Source organism: Castor canadensis, chromosome 4 (genome assembly GCF_047511655.1).
Source record: "Castor canadensis chromosome 4, mCasCan1.hap1v2, whole genome shotgun sequence".
In the NCBI taxonomy this organism is placed as follows: domain Eukaryota; kingdom Metazoa; phylum Chordata; class Mammalia; order Rodentia; family Castoridae; genus Castor; species Castor canadensis.
In genome coordinates this window covers 153,285,476-153,306,127 of record NC_133389.1, presented here as the reverse complement: position 1 = coordinate 153,306,127, position 20,652 = coordinate 153,285,476, and the positions used below count along the sequence as shown (strand labels likewise).

General features: G+C 36.0%; 1 protein-coding gene across 3 annotated transcripts in view; it reads left to right on the top strand.

Moving 5' to 3' along the window:
• The window catches only part of Raph1 (Ras association (RalGDS/AF-6) and pleckstrin homology domains 1), a 186,086-nt gene that overhangs the window by 24,987 nt on the left and 140,447 nt on the right, over positions 1–20,652 (top strand). For all 3 annotated transcript variants that reach the window (XM_074071466.1, XM_074071467.1, XM_020166710.2), the window contains exons 2-4: positions 12,843–12,962; positions 16,568–16,673; positions 18,097–18,602. In XM_074071466.1, coding sequence (XP_073927567.1) covers positions 12,843–12,962; positions 16,568–16,673; positions 18,097–18,602 — 732 coding nt within the window. The remainder of the gene's footprint in view (positions 1–12,842; positions 12,963–16,567; positions 16,674–18,096; positions 18,603–20,652) is intronic.

Here is a 20,652-nt window from a genome sequence, read left to right as displayed (position 1 = left end):
AAAAGATGTTTTATAGCCTGTGTTTTATTCTTTTTCTTTACGTTTTTTTCTGAATTTAAAATGATCTGTTTGTTGACTTTGTCTGTTTTCCAATTAAACTACTCTTCCGAGAAGTAGAGATTCGTTCTTTTTATTTCTCCTCCCTCTTACTCTCTTCCGTAATTTATTTTAATATAATTTCGTACTTATAGAAAACCCGTAGATTACCAACAGTTGCCACATTCTGTTTATCCAGATTTACCTGTTATTTACATTTTGCTTATTTATCATTTCTTGCTTCCTGTCCCCATGCATATACCCATATATGGCCTCCCCTACTTACATACACACCTTTTTTTCTGAATCTTATGAGAATAAGTTGAAGACATTGTGTCCCTTTATGACAAAATGTATATTTCCTCAGATCAAACATTTCTGTTTTTATTTTTTTGAGACCAGTTCTTGCTGTGTAACCCAGGCAGGTAGTCTTCAACTTGGAGTTCTGCTTCCATCTCCCAAGTGCTATGAAACATGTTCTCTTGCATAACTGCAGTACTAATACCAAAAATCAGGAAATGTAACTTTGATTCAGTACTGTGCTCTAACCCACAACCCATAGTCAGATATTGTCTTTATAAATCTTAGGTATATTTTCCGGGTCCAGGACTCTGTCTAGTTGCCATGTCCCTTTAAGTTCCCTTTAATATGGAACATTTCTTGAGCCTTTACAGTTTGAAAGCTGGAGGCCAGTTCTTTTGCAAAATATCTCAATGATTTCACTCAGGTAATGTATTTTTAACAGGAATCCTACAGAATGATGGATCCTTCTCAGTGCATCTTAAGAGGACTCAAATCATAGTAGTTTGCTTAAATATTGGTGATGCTGTGATCACTTGGTTAAGGCAAGTGTCTTCCCAATAATTTGCAAGGAGATGCTTTAAGAATTTGTTGTCTTATTGGGTGCCAGTGACTCATGCCTGTAATCCTAGCTTCTTGGGAGGCTGAGATCAGAAGGATCAAGGTTTGAGGCCAACCCAGGAGAGAGACCCTATCTCCAAAATAACCAAAGCAAAAATGGACTGGAGGAGGTGTGGCTCAGGTGGTAGAGCACCTGCTTTGGAAGCATGAAGCCCTGAGTTCACACCCCAATCCCACCAAAAAAAAAAAAAAGTCTCATCAAATTTTCACACCCCCAGTTTTAGTGTATGTTGATGATTCCTGCCTTGATTTAAAAAATTTGGACTTTTATTACGTTAAAAACTAAATACTTCATTATTATGGAAGTGGTTGCAAAATGATGATTTTTCTTTCATTTCATCTACATGAATTGGGAAAAGCATTTATATTTGCATCAGTATGGGTTTCTGGATTTTTTTTTTTACAGTGCTGAAGTTTGAACTCAGAGCCTACACTCGAGCCACCCCACAAGCCCACCCACCCCCCTTTTTTGTGATGGGTTTTTTTCGAGGTAGGGTCTCACAAACTATTTGCCCAGGATGGCTTTAAACCATGATTGTCCTGATCTCTGCCTCCTGAGTAGCTAGGATTACAGGTGTGAGCCACCGGCATGCAGCTAGAGTTCCTGGATTTTATTCAGTGGGTTATAGTTTGTTTCTGTCATAATTAATTTTGATGCTTAAACTGACATAGGTTATACCCCTGAGACCTCTTTCAAGCTAATGCCTTTTCCATGTGACATGTACCTATCATTAATTGAGCACTCATTGGCACAATAAGATGTTCTAGGGACTTCTCTTGTTTTTTGTTTGTTTTCCCCTGCACCAGCTCTATAACCACTACTCCAAGGATCTCTAGTATGCAGAGTTTGTATTTAGAAACTCACAACTGGGTACTAAGTTGGCTGATTGCTACTGGTGTGTCAAATTTGCTACTAGGTCCTTATAGTGGACATATCCACAAACACACACAAACATCTTTCTTTATTTCTATCCCTCTCATTACCTCTCTTTGAAACCTTAAGTTCATATTGATCATTCAAAGCCAATACAGATGGCTTCCAAGCTGTAGGCTGCAGCTATCTGCTGGTCTCTTTCCCTCAGAGCATGAGTTGCTCTCAGGATTGGAATTTTTGCCAGTGCGTTTGGCTGTCTAGTAGGGGAATAGGGAAGAAATGTAGAAAAACACTGCATGCCCCTATGGAGGTTTCCAAGGTAATTTCCTCTGCCCCAGAGCATAAGATTGCAGCTTCTACAGATGGAGAGGTTAGAGAGTGTATGCATACTATCAGTTGTCTGCAGAGATGACTGCCTACCTCAGTATAGCAATAGGAAAGGTCCAAGATGTTGAACAGAGTGAGCAAGATGAGCTTGTCTGAAAGCAGACATAGAAACCTCACATGTACAAGTTTTATACCTATGTATGTGTATGTATATACGTGTGTATGTATGCTTTTGTATATACACATAGTGACCGACCATTTGTTTCTTTCGGTTGCCATAAAAAATTACCATATATTGGGTCTCTCACAGCTCTTGAAATGAAGGTGGAATGTAGGCAATAGAATTTTATGTTTATTCTTTGTTTTTTAGATGCTCTATGGTTTCAGATAATGGTTTGTGGCATGTTGCATTTATATTATAGGTAATGATAAGAATTGGTCATTAGAATTTTTTATTTGTAAAAATGTTAGGAGCTTCTTTGAGAACATTGAACTCTAGGACTTTTCTGGGAAGGGGGTTAAAAAAAGATTGTTTTTTTCCACTTTAGATAAGTAGTTCCAGGGGATGAGAGGAGAGGGAGAGGAGGGGGGGGGGAGTGGGGAGAAATGGCCCAAACAATGTATGCACATATGAATAAATGAATTCTAAAAATAAACAAAAATGCATGTACAGGAAAAAAAAAGATAAATAGTTCCTGTTAGGAGTTTAAGAGATTAAGAATATCTAATCTTATGAAAATCCAATGTAAATAAAGTCATGTTAATTCTCATTAGAAAACGATTCATTGTTTTGTAAATGCATTCCTTTTCTAAGGGGTATATTTCAGTGCTTGCTAAATAAAACATTAAACTGACTGAATTACCTTGGATTTGATTTAGAGCTCTTAGGCATTATAGCCTCTATGACAGCTGTTAAAGTAGTTCTTTGTTTTCATGCTTCCCAATACCATCTTTAATTACTTCACAGGTAATGTACATGATAGTGAAGAGGATGTGTTAGTTACATCCTAGGTTGTCAGAAACAGACACTTAAATAAAAGAGAAGGCATAAAAGCGTAAATCATGTCCTCTGCTACATACCTCTCTTTCCTTTAGGATTTTACCTTGGTTGGCTCAAGCTTTCTATTAGGGAGATTCAGTTCCACTTGAAAACTTCACAAAACTGAATTTCATGTGTCTGCTTACTCCAGGAGAACCAAACTATCCAGGAAAGTTCATTGATTGCTAGTTCATTTCTCGTTTGCTTCTGTGAAATCCCTAGGTAACACAGTATACTACTTCCTTCTTAGTCCCTTTCAACATTTAGGAGATCATAACATCTTTTGAATTTATTTCATGCCTAGGCCTATGAAAACTTTGTTAATCAGGATATCTCTATGTTTACCATCCCTTCTACTTAGCATTAATTTCTTTTATAGTTTTGGAATTGCTTTTTTGCTGTTTGTGTTCCTTATAACACTGTTTGTAATGAAAAGTGTTTTTGAAGTGTTGATTCCCAAATACCACTTGGGCACCTAACCAACAGAGGAAACTTCAGTGATTGATTGATTTCTTCTTTTTTATTTTTAAAACTCATTTGCTTTATAGATTAAGAACAAAAACTGTAATATCTTTATTTAGGAATAAGCACAGAAATAGAATCCTCAGAAAATGTGGATATGCATAGAACATAAGTATAAAAAGAAACGCACTAAGGGGTGAAAAAATTTAATTTGGGGGAAATCAAGTTTTAAAACTTTAAGACTGTTAAATTCTCTGTTTCCATTTGGGTGGTTTACAAATGATAGTACTTAGCTCACAGTAGAAATAAAGATGTTATATTAAAAGAATATAGTTGTAGATAAAGAGCGAAACCAATCAAACATAACAGACACTGCCCCATTCTGTTAAGTAGCTAACAGCCTTCTATCCCTTTGTGTCCTGTTTCTCTTTTCCTTCTCAGCTCTCACTTCTCCTTGTAAGAAGTCCTCTTCCTCTTTTTGTGCCTTACTAAATATGATACAGTTTTTGTGGTGTGTGAGTTCTTTGGTCTGATTTTGGTTTCCTTTCTTTTGTTTTTATAGCAACAGTTGTATCTTACACAGTAGGGGGCACTCCTCGAACACTGGCAGTCTACACGTAAATCCCCTTTTCTTTAGAATTATTTATCATATTACAGCAGTATAAGAGGTGATCAAAAACCATTTTTTATGAGAAAGATGCTGAAACATAACTGTAAATAAAGAACTAAAATTTCTGTATTTTCTGAACGAATAACTGGAGCTCTGGTAGTAGAGTAGGAGTAGTAATTGGGGTATGTTAATTTTGGGTTCTTAATGCCTAATTTCTTTATGGTTTTTCTTCCTTTAACTTAATTGTGGTTATACAAAATTACATTACTTACTGTCTTACAAGTCTGCCTTAATTGTAATATAACATAGTTGTTTTTATTGTAGTTATCAAACTTCAGTGGACATAAATACCTTGGGAAACTTACTAAAAATATTCCAGTCCCTTGACATTAACATTTAGTAGATCTTGGGCAGGCCATTTAAATAAAACTAGGTTTTTAAGAGGCGCTCTAGGTAGTTTTGATATATATAATCAGAAGACCACAGTGGGAAAAATACTGCCCTAGAAGACAAAGTCCAAACTCTTTTGTATAGTCTATAGTTTGCCTTTCCCGTCTATCCAGCCTCCTTTTCCATGAGTCTGTACCACGTTTTCTATACTTAAGAAGCACTAAGCCACTTAGAGTTTTCAACATGTCTTACTTATTCACACATTTATACCCTTGCATGTACAACTCCCTCTGCTGAAAACACCCTTATCATTCTCTCCTTTGCTCATTCATTCTTCCCATCTCTCTGAATCTTTATTCCTTTCCCCTCTCCTTTTGAAAATTAGTTAAACCATACTCAGTACACATCTGTTACAGCACTTAACAGTGTATCGTTGTTGATTTCCTTGTCTCCCTTACTAGATTATAATTTCAAAATGGAAGCCACTATGTTCATCTCTATTCCTCTAGTATCTGGCATATAGAAGACATACCATAAATGTTAAATGAAATTAAAGCTTCTCATGTCTCTTTGGAACATTGCACAGTAGACCCACGAGGAAATTCTAGGGGCAGTTCTGCTCTCCTGTATTCTGAGAGTTTTCATGTGGTTTTAAGTATAGAGTACTTAATTTCGATTTGGTTTTGGCAGGACTAGGGTTTGAACTCAGAGCAAGGGCTCTGCCACTTAAGTTACACTTCTGGCCCTTTTTGCTTTAGATAGGTCTCATGCCCTGTGCAGGTCTCTGTTCAGGCGCCACCTCCCACAGCCTGTGTGAGCTGGTCCTAGAAACACCTAACTGGGATTGGCGGGAGATTAAGATAGGACAAAAGACAGAAGACAAACATGCAGAAAGCTGGAGTCAGGTGGGCTGGGTGCTTGGATGGAGACATACAACAGCCTTGTCCACCTCCAGCGAGTTTATTATATACGGTGGCAAAAAAGGAGGTAGAGCAGCATTTCTGGGGGGTGGGTTGTGACATCAGAACAGGAGGAACCTGCAGTCACTACTCTCTGAACAGTAAACATCTTAGGTAAAGCAGCTGTGCTGCATTTTGCCCTCACCCCCTTCTGTGGCTGGGGCTGTGCCAACTCAGCCTGCAGATTGTTGGGCATAGCTATTATGCTCACTCCCTTCTGCAGCTAGGGCTTTGTCAACTCAGTCTGCATATTATTTGACATAGCTGTGCTTATGTCAAGTTCTCATAGGCTTCTCATACTCCACTCTCCACAGATAGGGTCTTCCATTTTTGCATGAGGCAGCCTGGACCTATAACCACAGGCACATGCCATTACACCAGGCATAAAAAGCAATTACTTCTTCATTAAAGGGGAAAAACAAGCTCTTTATAGTAAGAAATCTTTATTTATATGCCATGAATTTTTCTTGCCACTTTGTAAGTGTGTGACATGTATAAATTGTATTTCCTCTAAATTTCCTTATCTGTAATGATCTCTATCTGTTATCTATAGTGGTCGTCTCTAAAAATTTATGCATAGTCACTCTGTCCTCTAACTAAAATACCATTCTGCCCCTATGCACTTCACTACTGTGTTTGAGAATTCAGTTGCCTTCAGAGGACAGAAAACCAGTGTTGGTTCTTCAGGTCCCTCATGGCAGGGTCCTTTACTTTTAAACTTTACCTTGTTTTTTTACTGTGGTGGGGGGGCAGCAGTGAACTCAGGGCCTTGTGCTTGCTAGGTAGGTGCTCTATTACTTTAGCCACGCTTTCAGTACTTTTTTGCATTGGTTAGCTTCATACTAAGTAAATGGATAGTTTCATTATATGTAGCCTACTATATATTCTATAAGTTTGTTTATTTGAGGCAGTGCCTCACTGTGTAGCCCAGGCAGTGCTCAAACTCTTGATCTTCCTGCATCAAACTCCCAAGTGCTGAGATTATAGGCATGCGCCATCATGCGTGGATATAAGTTTTAACCGATAATTGAGATCAATTATTTACTATTTTTGCTGAGATAAAATCAACCAGTGCATAAGCAATGATAGATCATTCTACCTTTATTTCTATTTTTACTTCATGAATAAAATAAATGTTAATTAGCTTAAAATATTAGTTACATCATTAGGTATATTCTATGATTTTTCTGTAATAAACATGATTTTGAAGTTGTAATCAGTGAAACTGAGCCTTTTCATTGTTTTTCCTGTTGGATGTTTGGTAGGCATCTCCAGTCTCACCTTCAAAACATTCCACCCCTCTACCTGCCTCTCACTAGTCCCTAGTTAAAAGTATCACCACCTCTTAGTTATTGACACCATAAATCTAGGCATTGTCTTGATTTCTCTTTATTTTGCCCTGTCTTCCTACCCCAATTTAATCTTTCGTAAAGTTCTTTTGGCCTTATCTCAAAAAAATATCTTGGGTTTGGCTCCATTACTTCATTTCATTTCACAGACAGACTATAATATAACAGTTAAGAGCATGGGCCTGTCTACATTTAAATTCTAGCTGTGTAGCCAGGGCCTTAGGCGAACCATGTACCTTTTTTGTTTGTTTCATCAGCAAATGAAGTTAAATGGACCATTTTATGGGGTTTTTTTTGGGGGGAGGGGTCAGTGCTGGGGTTTGAACTCAAGGCATTGTGCTTACGATGTGGGTGCGCTACTATTTGAGCCTCTCCACCAGTCCCCTATAGGATTATTTTTAAGGATTAAATGAATTAATAAATACAAACTATGAAAGGAATAAACAAACACTTGGAATGACACCTGGTCCATTTACATCTCCATTGTTCATCTCTAGGCAGAAGTTGAAGCCTTTATAAAAATTCTCTCCTGTACCAATGCAGAAGCCTACTGGCTTTTGTTCTGTCCTCTCTCACCCCTCTTCTAGTCTGTTCACCATATAGCAGTTACATGCTTACAAGTCATTGCTTATACTTAGAATACTCTATGGAGTTACACTTAGGACTTGATTCCAAGCATAGATATTCTCATAGTTTATTAAACTTACAAGGCCATAGGTGCTTTCTGCCCTGTCTACCTCTCCAGTTTCAGGTACTACCACTCTTTAATAAGTCACTGGACTCCACACATAGGATAGTCTTTCTTTTCATCGAATACACCTGGCTTAATCCTGCTGTGGTCTTTGTATTTTGTTTTCTCTATTTTTCCCTAAAATCTTTGGTAATTGACTTGCCTTTGTTTTTCATGCTAATAGAATAAGGATCCATTAATAAATGGACTGTCCTCTGACTTATGTTACTGTTCTATTCTTCTACCTAGATAATGCCTGGCATGTAGTAGCTGTTCAATAAATACTTGTTGAATGAATGAATAAAATAAGTTTTTTATTATGTCTTTCTCAAACTCATGTATACACATGGTGACCATTAAAAGCACTTCTTTGGTAGGCAGTTTGAAAACCAGTGATAAAATAGAATAAGTTGTACATATTTGGGTTCAAATTCTCACTATTTATTATATATAAGCCTTGGGAAATTCCTAGGGGATTTCTGAATTTCTTTCAGCCTAATTTTCTTCATTTACAAATCAGTAACAATTATCTGAGAGTTGGTGTAAAATTAAATGAGTTTTTTATGAAGCATCTGGTCCTGAAGACTAGCATAGAAATCTGTTAATGTCAATTTTGGACTTTGGTCCTTCAGTACTTGTATTGATATTTTGTGGGCTTTGGCCTTGAACTAGCTCTTCGGGACCATTTTAAAAGTCTGTATCATTCACACACACACAGCTTGAGATTCATTGAGCAGAGATATTTAATGACATGCCTATAACCAGGCACCATTCCACAAATTGTGGTTACAGAAGGAAATGAAAACCCTTTCTTTTGTGGAGTTTCCTTCTAGTGAAGGAAGAGAGGCAGTAAATGTGACAGACAGGTGGTGATAAGAGCATAAAACCATATAAGGACCGGAAAGTAATAAGGGTGGGCTTCTGTTTTGATAGGATGCTGTTTTAAGCAGAGGCCTGAATAAAGAAAGGGAGTGAGCCATGTCAGTGTCTGGAAGAGAGAGTTCCAGACTGAAAATTGTGCTTTGCAAAGGGTAGGGGTTGGAGCAAGTCTGTATGTTCCAGTGAACAGCGAGGACAGTGGAAGAGAACACTGGACAATGTAGCTTGTCTAGCTGGGGGAGTGAGAGAGCATGGGATGGTGGGAAGAGGAATCCTGGAAGGCTCATATCTCACAGTGCTTTCCACCTGCCAGTGACTTTGGATTTTGTTTTGTCTTCAATTAGTCTGCACTTGGGGGATTAACCTCACTTATGGTAGGGTATGTTTACTATTTCAGAACATAGTTTCCCTCACTTGTAATGGAGCATGGAGTTCAAGTGAAACTTTAGTGTATCCCCCTAGAGTAGTATAATAATCATAGAGTAAATTAATAGGATTTCTTTTTTTGGTGGGCAGGGGAACTGGAGTTAGCACTCAGGGCTTCACACTTGCAACGCAGGCACTCTACCATTTTGCTGTGGTTAGTTTGGAGATTGGGTCCCACAAACTATTTGCCCAGGCTGGCCTCAAACCACGATCCTTCCAGTCTCAGCTTCCCAAATAGCTAGAATTACGGGTGTGAACCACCAGCACTCAAGGCAAGGATTTCTTATCAAATGCGGTAAAGTTGCCTTGAGCCTATTTGGATATTGTAAAGGAAAAACGTCACATTCAAATCTGTCTATTTTAAAATACAAGTTATTTTAAAGACAAGATTTGTAAGTTTTGTTTTCTTAACTTTTCTACACTCTGTTTGGAGGGACAGTGACTGTTACTGTTTCTGGTAGGAACTTTCTGTAGACAAAATTTAGATTTAGAATTGTGATTTAATTGGTGATAAATGTATAGCAATTACAACGGATTTTAGGATGTGTAGGGTGTAGATGTCAAGCAGTTGGCAAGCAAGAATAAATTTCCTTACTGTATTTGCTAGCTTTAGTGCAGATCATATGAAAAGACTTGCTGATCTTTCATTTGCTGCAGAGAATAAATAGAAATGATGCTGTATTGGGTGCTGGAGAGTAAGGATCATCAGCATTAGCTTCTAGAGAATGGAGAATGTGATTTGGAAGGTAAATGTTTTAAGAAATGTGGTAGGATCTCTGTGTGTGTGTGGTGCTAGGGATTGAACCTGTATCCTCATGCATGCTAGACAAGTGCTGTAAGGTCTAAATTTTTATTGGAAAAGCCTCTGAATAAGTTTATTTTTTAAATAAAATAATCCATGTGTTGACATTCAAAGGGCAGAATTGGCAAAAGTAATGAGAACAGAAGTTACTTCAAAATTTCTAATATTTCTGTGGCTCTCTGTCATTGTTTACCCATATTTTCCTTTAGTTATAAGTAGTTCTATATAAAAATAAAACAACTAATGAAAATACTTAAAGGGAAGTTCAAATAACTTGTTGGAATAGCAGAGGAAAACTCATAGAACACACTAGACTTAGATTTGGAGTCTGTAGTTCTATTTGGATCCATGATAATCTACAGTACATTTATTTTGAGTTACTTTATGTTTGTTTTCTGTTCTTTTTTTTAGGGCCTTGCCCTTGCTAGGCAGGTGCTGTACCATTTAAGCCATACCCCCAGCCCTTGAGTTACTTTGTATTTGATTTGAACAATTATTTTCCTTTTGTTTTACTTTTTCCCAGTATAGCATTTTTTTAATGGGCAATTAAAGTGTGTGACCAGAAGAGAAGTGCAGGCTTTAAACCTTTCATATTGAAAACATGAGCTTGGTTTAAATAAAATCTTGTGTGGAAGCCCCATCTATAATATGACCAGATGGTTGATGGTGCTGTAGTGCTTCCCTCTCTTAAGCACTGCTCACTACCCTCTCTTACCTGCTTTTACATAGTGGGGACAGTAACTACCGCACTTACAGAGTGGGAATGATACCCACTCATAACACACAGTGTCTGGTTCATACAGATCTGTGACTAATGTTTTCTCCCTATATCCTTTCATCCATACATGATAACTTCCTCATACTATGTGTCACAGTGTTCTTATATCACAGGTTTTCCTGATGCTGAGTAACCTGGATGGATATTTGACCTTCCTGTGACCAGATGTTTACTGTAAAGAATATAGTCTCCAGAAATACAGTTTTTTATGTATTGTTGCCCAAAATATTCATTAAAGATACCAAGGTTGCTATCTCTGCCAAAAGTTGTAATATTGGAGACTCAGTTGTTTTAAATGTACTTGGAAATATAAACTGTAATTAAGCATGTAAATACTATATCACTATTTCAAAACATGTTTCCTCCTAGAATATTAGAGCTCCTGGATTATTCTAGTTTTGAAGATTAAGAAAGAAAAGGAAGTTGATGTTTCCATATTGACCCTTATTTTGAAGACTGGATGTTATTGCTCTCAACTTCTCAAACTAACAACTATTATTTGATTAATTAAATCACCTGATCAGAAGAGGGGTTTTCATTCACATTTTTATGGTTTTTTTATAGGTAGATCACTGAAATAACTTTGATATCATGTTTCTATTGAGATCTGTAACTTATTCAACAGTTGATTAAAAACCTATTAGTAGATCCAGTAACTATTTGCTAGGGTAGAATGCCCTGATTTAAATACAAGGGTGATGAAAGCTTAAGAAATGCGAATTACCAGTTTATAATAAAAACATTGTTGAGCTGTAGCCCTTCCCAATATTAGGTCTAAGAAAATTATTTCTCTCAAGTAATTAGATGGAATATGATTTAGTTTTCAACATGTTTAGGATTAAGTCATTTCAGTTTAATTTTGCAAAATTATTTGCCAAATTTCATATAGTGAAATAAGTGAATTTTGTATAGTGAAATAAAATTTAAAAATTAAACTTCATGATGCATCATTAGATAATTAGGTTCCTTCTAGGTCTCAAAGATCAGAGATCATTTTGCTGCTGTGGAGATAGATGTCTTACAAAATTCTTGAGAATTTTTATAAAGTATAGACATTTATTTTCTCACAGTTTTGGAGATTGGGAAGTCTGAAATCAAGGCAGTGGCAATTGTACCTTGTAAGAACCTTCTTGTTGCATCCTCTAGAGGGGAGGAATGCTGTGTTCTCACATGGCAGAAGAACAAGTAAACCCAATGATATGGAAGACAGACCTTTTTCATAAGGACCTTAATTCCATTAACAAGGGCTAGATTTCCTGGCTTACTCATCTTTTAAAGGCCAATATTGTCACATTGGCAACACCCAAATTTTGAAGGGGACATATTTAAACCTTAGTAGATGTGAGAATATTAATAAATGTTGCCAGAAGTATTTGTGGTCAGTTAAATTTGGAATGTGCTGGCTTAAGCAAAGTCAAGCTTTATTTGAAGAATCATCAGTCTTTAATAGTTAAATATTTTAATCAAATTAACCAGTCATTGATCTTATTTTGTTTTGTCTAATCCCCCCCTTATCACAAAATAATATACAAGTTCCAAATCAGCTGTCACATTTTATTAATGGGAAGAAAGAAAATAATCTCTTCTTTCATGGGACTTATTTGAAAAGTTACTGCATGTAGAAAAATTTGTATATAATTGAAATTTTTTTCAATTCTGTTTTCTCCTTGGATTTTGTAGGAACTAATAGAAAGTGAGTAAGATAGAGAAAAAAGACAAAGATAGAAAATGAGGGCAGGATAGAAGGAAAACCTAGTTCAGTACATTGAATGATTTAAAAATTTGTTTTGTACTTATACAATTAGGATTTTGCAAGATTCGTATTAGTTTGTATCTGAACAGGATTTTATAGAATGAATAAGATAATACCTTGATACATTAAACTGTTCTGAAATTGTTCCTTTGTGGGGTTTGGGGTATTATAGGGTTCAAGAGTAGAGAGGACTATACTGCAAGTTGTAGCCTCTATGGCTTGAGACAGGTGCTCTATAAGTTTTATTTTTAATTTTTACTTGTGATTCTAGCCATACTTTGGTAGTTTGTTTTCTTTATCAATTTTCTAAAACTTTGAGACTTCATTCCTCATTTCTACTGGTCAACATTATCTCTGTTACTAATTTCTAATTTTTAAAAATATTATAATCTTACAGTTTTGAAGGTTTGAATACAGAAAGTTACAATTTACATCAGCACATACACTGTATGATTTTTTCAAGTTAAATTTTTAACTACTCATTCAACACAATTATTTGTATTTCAGATGGAACAATTATCAGATGAAGAAATTGACCATGGTGCTGAAGAAGACAGTGACAAGGAAGATCAAGACCTAGACAAAATGTTTGGAGCCTGGCTTGGAGAACTGGACAAACTAACTCAGGTTAGAAGTAATGCTTGAAAAACTGGTTGAGGATTTGAAGTCACTGCATGTTAAAATTTTAATGTACACACATAAGGATATGGATACAGGTTAAGTTTTAAAATACTGCTGGGAAATAGTTTCTGTTGGGTGGGGAGAGGGAGGGGGTAGGATGGGGGTAAGGGAGGGAGATGGTGGGGGGTGTGGAGGGAGGGGGGAGAAATGACCCAAACATTGTATGCACATATGAATAAAAAATAAATAAATAAATAAAATAAGATACTGCTGGGAAGAAAAAATGTTCAAAACATTAACAAGTAAATGTAAATAAAGTAACAAGTAACTACCATACAAGATAGTATCTTCTGTTTTTTCTGTCAATTTTTTTAGTAGCATATATTAATTGTATACAATGACTTTTATTATGGCATTTTCAGATACGTATATATTGTATCTTGATAATACTTATCTTTACCCGTTATCCTCTCTTGTTTCCCTCCCCCACTCTTGCTGGACACCTTTCCCTTTCCAAATAGTTCCCCTTCTACTTTCATATCTTCTTCTTCTTTTTTTTTTAAATCTATATTCCACATAGGAGAGAAAACATGCAATATTTGTCTTTCTGAGTCTGGTTTGTTTTGCTTAACATGATGATCTGCAGTTTTAGCTAAGGATTAAAAAAAAATTGTGATAGAGATTCTGTTCATTTGGAGGAGTTACTTAATATTTATTCCCTAAACTTGAGCTTGCTAGCTAAAAAAAGTTTTAAAGTCTAAAATTTAAAAGTCTAAATTTTAACAAATTTCATTCTATAATTTAGTAAATTTAAATACATTTTATAACAAATTGTTTCCTCATATATAAGTAACACATTTCCAGAATATTGACAAACTTTCATTCCAGGCTACATTTAAAATAGTGGCAAAATTTTTTTCATTTTTCTTATTGGATCTTGGGTTTTTACAAAGTAATGATCTTATCCCCCCTCCCCTTTTTTTTTTTTTTTTTTTGTGGTACTGGAGCTTGAACTCAAGGCCTTCACCTTGAGCCACTCCTCCAGCCCTTTTTTTTTTTGTGATGGTTTTTTTCAAGATAGGGTCTTTGGAACTGTTTGCCTAGGCTTGCTTTGAACCGTAATCTTCCTGATCTCTGCCTCCTGAGCCACCAGCACCCTGCTTATCCCCTTATTCTTTGTTTTAAAGAATGAAATGGTACAATTTTTACTGCCTTAGTTAATACATTATACTCAATATGTGAAAATGGTTATATTTATTAAAGTAAATGTAATTTCATACCAATGAGAACATTAGAACAAAACTTATTTACCCTTAAATAATGCCTTTGGAAATGCATAAATACAAGATTCCTTAACTAGTGGAAAAGCAAGCTTAAAAGTGATAGCTTATTTCTGTAGTCATAGATCATTTTGAAAGGCAAATTATGTTTATGACTATGACCTGTTAATACTGAATTTTGGAGAGAATGTTTTCAATTCTATGAAGAGTTCATATGAATCACTGTCTCACCACTAATCAGAAGAAGGAAGCTTATTTTTGCCAAAACTGTCTCTTAAGTCTGCAGTTGCCAAACCATTTGTTTGTTCTGAATTTTTTATAAGAGATAATTTTGGCATAGAGATGTTCACTAGTCTGTGCAGTTCTGTGCTGGGGAGAAAGAGGAAACAAAGGAGAAGAAATAGAAATGATAATCCTGAAGGAGGATGTATGTGAGGGACTGCTGACTGAGGATGTCACTGACCATGTGGTTTTATTGACCATAGCTGGTAGGGCCATAAAGGAAAAGACAGGTAGGCATCAATCTAGCCATTCTAGATGGAGTAGAAACTCTGTGCTGCTCCACTATAAATGGTATCTCTACTGGTTGGTACCATGTATTCTCCCCAGTGTTGTAAATTACCTGATATAAATGTAGAGAGCCACTTACCAAAAAAGTTGGCTTTTAAACTAGTGCTCTGATTATTCTTTTTATCATATAAATATGTCTTTCGAGACATATTTTCGAGACTGCTAACATACTGCTTTTCAACACTTTGTAAATTTTCAAGAAATATTTGCCTTAACTAAGTTAGTGGCCAAAACCTCAAATTTCTTGTTTATTTCATTACTTTGTTTTACTACACGTGCACATATTCAATGTTGATAATTTTCAGCTTTATATTAAATCAAGTTTAAGTTTAAGTAGTTGGCAATTCTCTGTTATTCTGTTGGTTAATATACTACTGGTTTGATCACCCAGTTTCTTAGCTAAGGACTATTTACTATTTCCTCTGTTGCCTCAGCACCATGGACCCAAGCAGGTATTATAATAAATGCCCATTTACTTGAACTGGTAAGTAGATTGACTTTTAAAATGTCTCAGTTATACTCAAGTTATTTTACAGACAATGTTAGGTCCTTTTTATTCTCTAATTCTACTGCGAGATAGAGGATTAGGATTTAAATTATTGAAGAAGAATTAGATCTGAGGTTAAAGGAGAATTTCTTGGTGGTTTTATAAAACAATAAAGTAACAAAGAAGTGGATCCCTTTAATTTAATTGCTTTAAAAGTAGGATAGGCACTCTAAGTATTTATTTTATCTTGAGATAAATGGATAGCAAAGATAGCAGTCTAACCTAATGTCACGATTCTACAAATAGAATATCCAATTTTTAAAAAAAATACTTCAAGCTCAGTTACATACTTTGGATAGAAAAGGTTTTAAAATATTTACTAATAGTTGCAAAAAATTTTTAAATGGACACTAAATTGAATTTCTTTTACTCTTAATTTCTCTGTTGTAAATATTTTTTCCTTATTGTAGAAAGGTTAGAGGAAAAAAAGTATCACTTAAAGAAGTGGTGAGGGCTGGAAGTATATTGCTCAGTGATAGAGGGTGTGCTAGCTATACACAAGGCTCTGGGTTCAGTCTCCAGCACCAAATAAATAACAAATCAACAAATAAGCAAACATAAAATTTAAAAAGTAAACAATGGTGAAATAACTTGTAAGTCACCCTATCCATAAGTGTAGCTGTATTCCTAGTTTTGCACAGTGTAGCCAAGTTATAGCTTGCTTGCACGTTGATAGAGCTTGTGAAAAGAACAAAAATATTCCGTTACTGTTTCAAGTCGTAATTGCTCTTTGTTAAGGTCTGATGTCTCACTAATTTTGAATATAAGATTGCCCCTTATCTTCAGGCTACTTCTTGCCAAAGAATGAAGTTATGCTAGACTAAAAACACTTCCCCTTGAGGAAAGAGATAACAGAACTCTCTGCAGGGTTCCTTTCCATTTCATATCTTACCATGTCCATATTCAAGTACCTAGCTTATTTTTACTCAATTTATGTAAGATGAGGTCAGTCACTAAACTTGATGTATATGAAAAGATATTTACTCTGAACTGTCACAGCCTCACATGTTAGGTGCCTTAAAAGTAAGGATATATCTAAAAACTGAAATAACAGAAAAAAAAGTGAAAACCAAATTATACTTTTTCTTAAGGCTATCGCTTAGAATAATTTTGGCTTTATTATTATATGGCACTTCATTTACTCATAAAGCAATTTTATTCATCTTTTTATATAATTAAATTGATGTGACCGAATTGAATTTTCTTTTTTAAAGAGTTTGGATTCTGACAAGCCCACAGAACCAGTAAAAAGATCTCCTCTTCGCCAGGAAACAAACATGGCCAATTTTTCTTATCGTTTCTCCATATACAACTTGAATGGTAAGATGTAGCTAAGTAAAGTGTAAAAGTATAAAAAGTTACATTACATAAGAATAATGCAGCTACAATTCCAAATACAAAACTCAACATAAAAACTATATGCATAACTTAGCTGCTGCAGTGACTCATGTCTGTAATCCTAGATACTCGGGGATGCTGAGATTGAGAGGATGGCAGTTCTAGGGCAAAGTGTTCACCAGACTTTATCTCAACCAATAAAAGATGGGTATGGTGGTGCACACCTGTCATACCAACTACATAGGAGGCATAAATAAGAGGATTGGGATCTAGGCCAACCCTTGGGGATAATGTGAAGCCCTGTTAAAAATACAGCTAAAACCAAAAGGACTAGAGGTGTGGCTCAAGTGGTAGACTACCTCCCTAGCAAGCTCGAGGGCCTGAATTCAACCCAGTACTGCCAAAAAAAAAAAAAAAAAAAAGCGTAATTTGGCTGAGCTACATTTTTCTTGATTTGTCCATATTACTAATTTAAATTATCACAGAAAAGAGCAAGTAGAACATAACTAAGATAGTCTGTTTATTATTGACAAAGTACATACTCAGAAGGAACCCCACAGCAAATTTAATTACATTGTTATTTTGTTATTGGATTAAAATCCAAAGAAGCTGTTTGTTAATGTTTTGTTGTTATTTGGGCAGTGCTGTGGTCTGAATTCAGGGCCTGTCACTTGCTCAGCAAGTGTTCTGCCACTTGAGTCATGCCCCCATCCCTTTTTGCTTTAGTTATTTTTCAGGTAAGGTCGAGCATTTTTTGCTTGGGACAGATCTCAGACCACAATCCTCCTCTTTGGACCACAACCTACCACCACAGCTGGCTTATTGATTGAGATGGAATCTTGCCACCTGTTTTCACCTGGGCTGGCCTTTAACTGTGATCTTCTAGGTCTCTGCCTTCCAAGTAGCTGGGATCATAGGCTTGAGCCACTGTGCCCAGCTATTAGTAATTTTAATGTCACCCCCTACTACCTTTATTTAATGTACTCTGCCTAGTCAGCTTTATAGTATTTGGAATTTTTTTAGAGTTTTCATTTTTTTTTTATGCCCTCAGCTCTTTTGGTAATAACATCTTTACCTGGGCAATGACCATATTAGTAGCTTTTTTAAACCTGTGGTTAAAAAGTTGCATGGGGGAATGTAGTTAAAACCATAGAACAGTATAAGATTTTTGCACATTTTGTCTTTGAACTCATAACTTTATTCTCTTTGATTACTAGAGATTTTAAGAGGTAGACTATTTGTTTTTTAAAATTCCCTTGGAATTTAAAACAAACACCTGTTGAATACTTCATTTGGTTGACTGTCAGGACTAATTCATTTGCTGCCTCCCCCCGCAATTTAACTGATTTAATAGAATTTACACATTCTGATTGTGTTCCAGAAACTTGTGTGTTGTTCTTTGCAGAAGCTCTCAATCAGGGAGAGACTGTGGATCTGGATGCCCTGATGGCTGATCTTTGCTCTATTGAGCAGGAGCTCAGTAGTATTGGTTCAGGAAGTAGTAAGCGTCCAATCACAGAATCAAAAACTACTCAGAAATTACCTGCCAGCCGACATACATCAAAACATGGCACTTTGAAAGGATTATCATCTTCATCTAATAGGATACCTAAACCCTCCCCTGCTAACTACTCTCTGGATGACATCACCGCACAATTAGAACAGGCCTCCCTGAGCATGGATGAGGCTGCTCAGCAATCTGTACTAGAAGATACGAAGCCTTTAGTAACTAATCAGCACAGAAGAACCGCATCAGCAGGCACAGTGAGTGACGCTGAAGTACGCTCCATTAGTAACTCCTCTCGTTCTAGCATTACTTCTGCAGCCTCCAGTATGGATTCTTTGGATATTGATAAAGTGACACGCCCTCAAGAACTGGATTTGACATACCAGGGGCAGCCAATTACTGAGGTAAATCTTAACTCCTCTCCACCCCCCAAGTATTTCAGAATTAAAATAAGTTGGAAATGATTCTTAAAGTTCAGTTTCAGTTAACTTTTTTAGTTCTTCTACTCTTAAAATTTGTCAAAAATCTTGAGCTGGGTATTGTGATGAACACCTGCAATCCCAGCTACATGGGAGGCAGATATAGGAGGACCAAGGTCTGGGTTGGCCCTGGGCAAGAGCGTGAGACCTCATCTGAAAAATATTCTAAAGAAAAAAAGGCTGGGGCATGGCTCAAGGGGTAGAGCCTTTGCCTAGCTTGCACAAGACTGGGTTTGATCCCCAGTACCACCAAAAAACCAATTTGAAATGTGATTTGCAACGCTATTAATAATTACTAAGCTGGTAACAATGTATGTTGTCAAATGAGAGTATAAGCTGGGTGCTGGTGGCTCATGCCTGTAATCCTAGCTACTTGGGGGCTGAGACCAGGAGGATCGAGGTTCAAGACCAGCCCAGGTAAACAGTTCATGAGAACCCCATCTTCAAAATAACCAGAGCAAAATGGACTGGAGATGTGGTTCAAGCGGTAGAGCACCTGTTTTACAAGTCTGAAGCCCCGGGATCAAAACCAGTCCCATCAAATAAAATGAGAGCTTTAAGAAAACCACTTACATCCCCATTGTAATTCTCTAAGATTCCAGTTTTCAGAGTCTACTCCATTTTATTATCAGAGTCCATGTGATATAGTAGAAAGAGCTACTAGGCTTTAGAAAACTTGGTTCTGAGCTATATGCTTATCACTTATTACCCACGGGACTTGGGTGAGTATTCAGTTCTCTGAACATCATTTCTGATGAGAAAAATAGAATTAGTTTTACTTGGTCTACCTTCCTCATAGGGTAGTCAGAGAATCAAAAGTGATAACCATGATCAGATTTTTTTAAAGATGGAGTTTTTCTGGGTGTGATGATAAATTCTTTGTAAAAGTTCTTTTCGTAAGAAGATGGCAATTCTGTTAAAGGGTAGCAGCAAGAAGGAAGAAAATCAGTGGGGCAAAATAATGTCAGTGTTTCTAATGAGCCTGTGTTTACACACTCGCTAATACAAGGCAAAAGAATCTGTTAATGCATAATCAGCACAAATGTAAAATCTTGTAAAACATTGTTTAAGGAATTTCAGAGAAATTTAAAATTTGCATTATTATTTTTTGATGCTTTTTTCTCTCCAGTTGATTTAATTCTTTAGATTGATTGATAATCTAAACTTGGCATTTACCCACATGCTTAACTTTGTTCTAGGTACTGTGGAGCACAAAAGAAACATGAATCAGTCATTATGGTGATTTGGAAATAAACTTGTTTTATTGCAAAGAAAGTTAGTAAATCATATCAGTCTAAAGAATAAACTTTGATTTGTTTAAAATGAATCTTGCCTACTTGGCATACATTCTAAAGAGAACTTGAAAGCTGGTTTTTACTTTATGAAGAAACCTGGTTTCTACCTTATACCTGAGAATTATATTAGTATGTGTCATTTCATGTCTTTACCTGTACCTGCAGAGATTTGAGAAATATTTTATTAGAGATGTGTTGTCTTATCATTCTTTGTCTTACGTGTTTTTATGACTTACTTCTTACCACATTATTTTGAGTTGGGTCAAGATAAATAAGAACAGGTTATGAAGTAATTATTATGGAGACCCTAATGTTATGTGTGTCTATCTATAATACACACTAAAGAAGTTCAAACAGTATAAGGGCAAGTAAAGCAAACACACTAAAATGTTTTCCAGTGATATCCATAGGCAAGGATACCAGTGTTCAATGGTATAATGTTTAACGTAATACTTTTAATATACTGTTTGGTGAGTAAACCAGACATAAAGCGGAAAAAGGGTTTAAAGTCTTATCTGACCTGTTCTTGTACCTTGCCCAGAGGGACAGAAAAGTGGTTGGTTTAACAAGCCTAGAATTTGCTTCAATATCATTTTTTTCTAGATCTACTCTGATTCAAACCAAGTAAACTGAGCTAAGTTCAAATTGTCCTTCAATATAATTTTAAAATTTTCCATTAG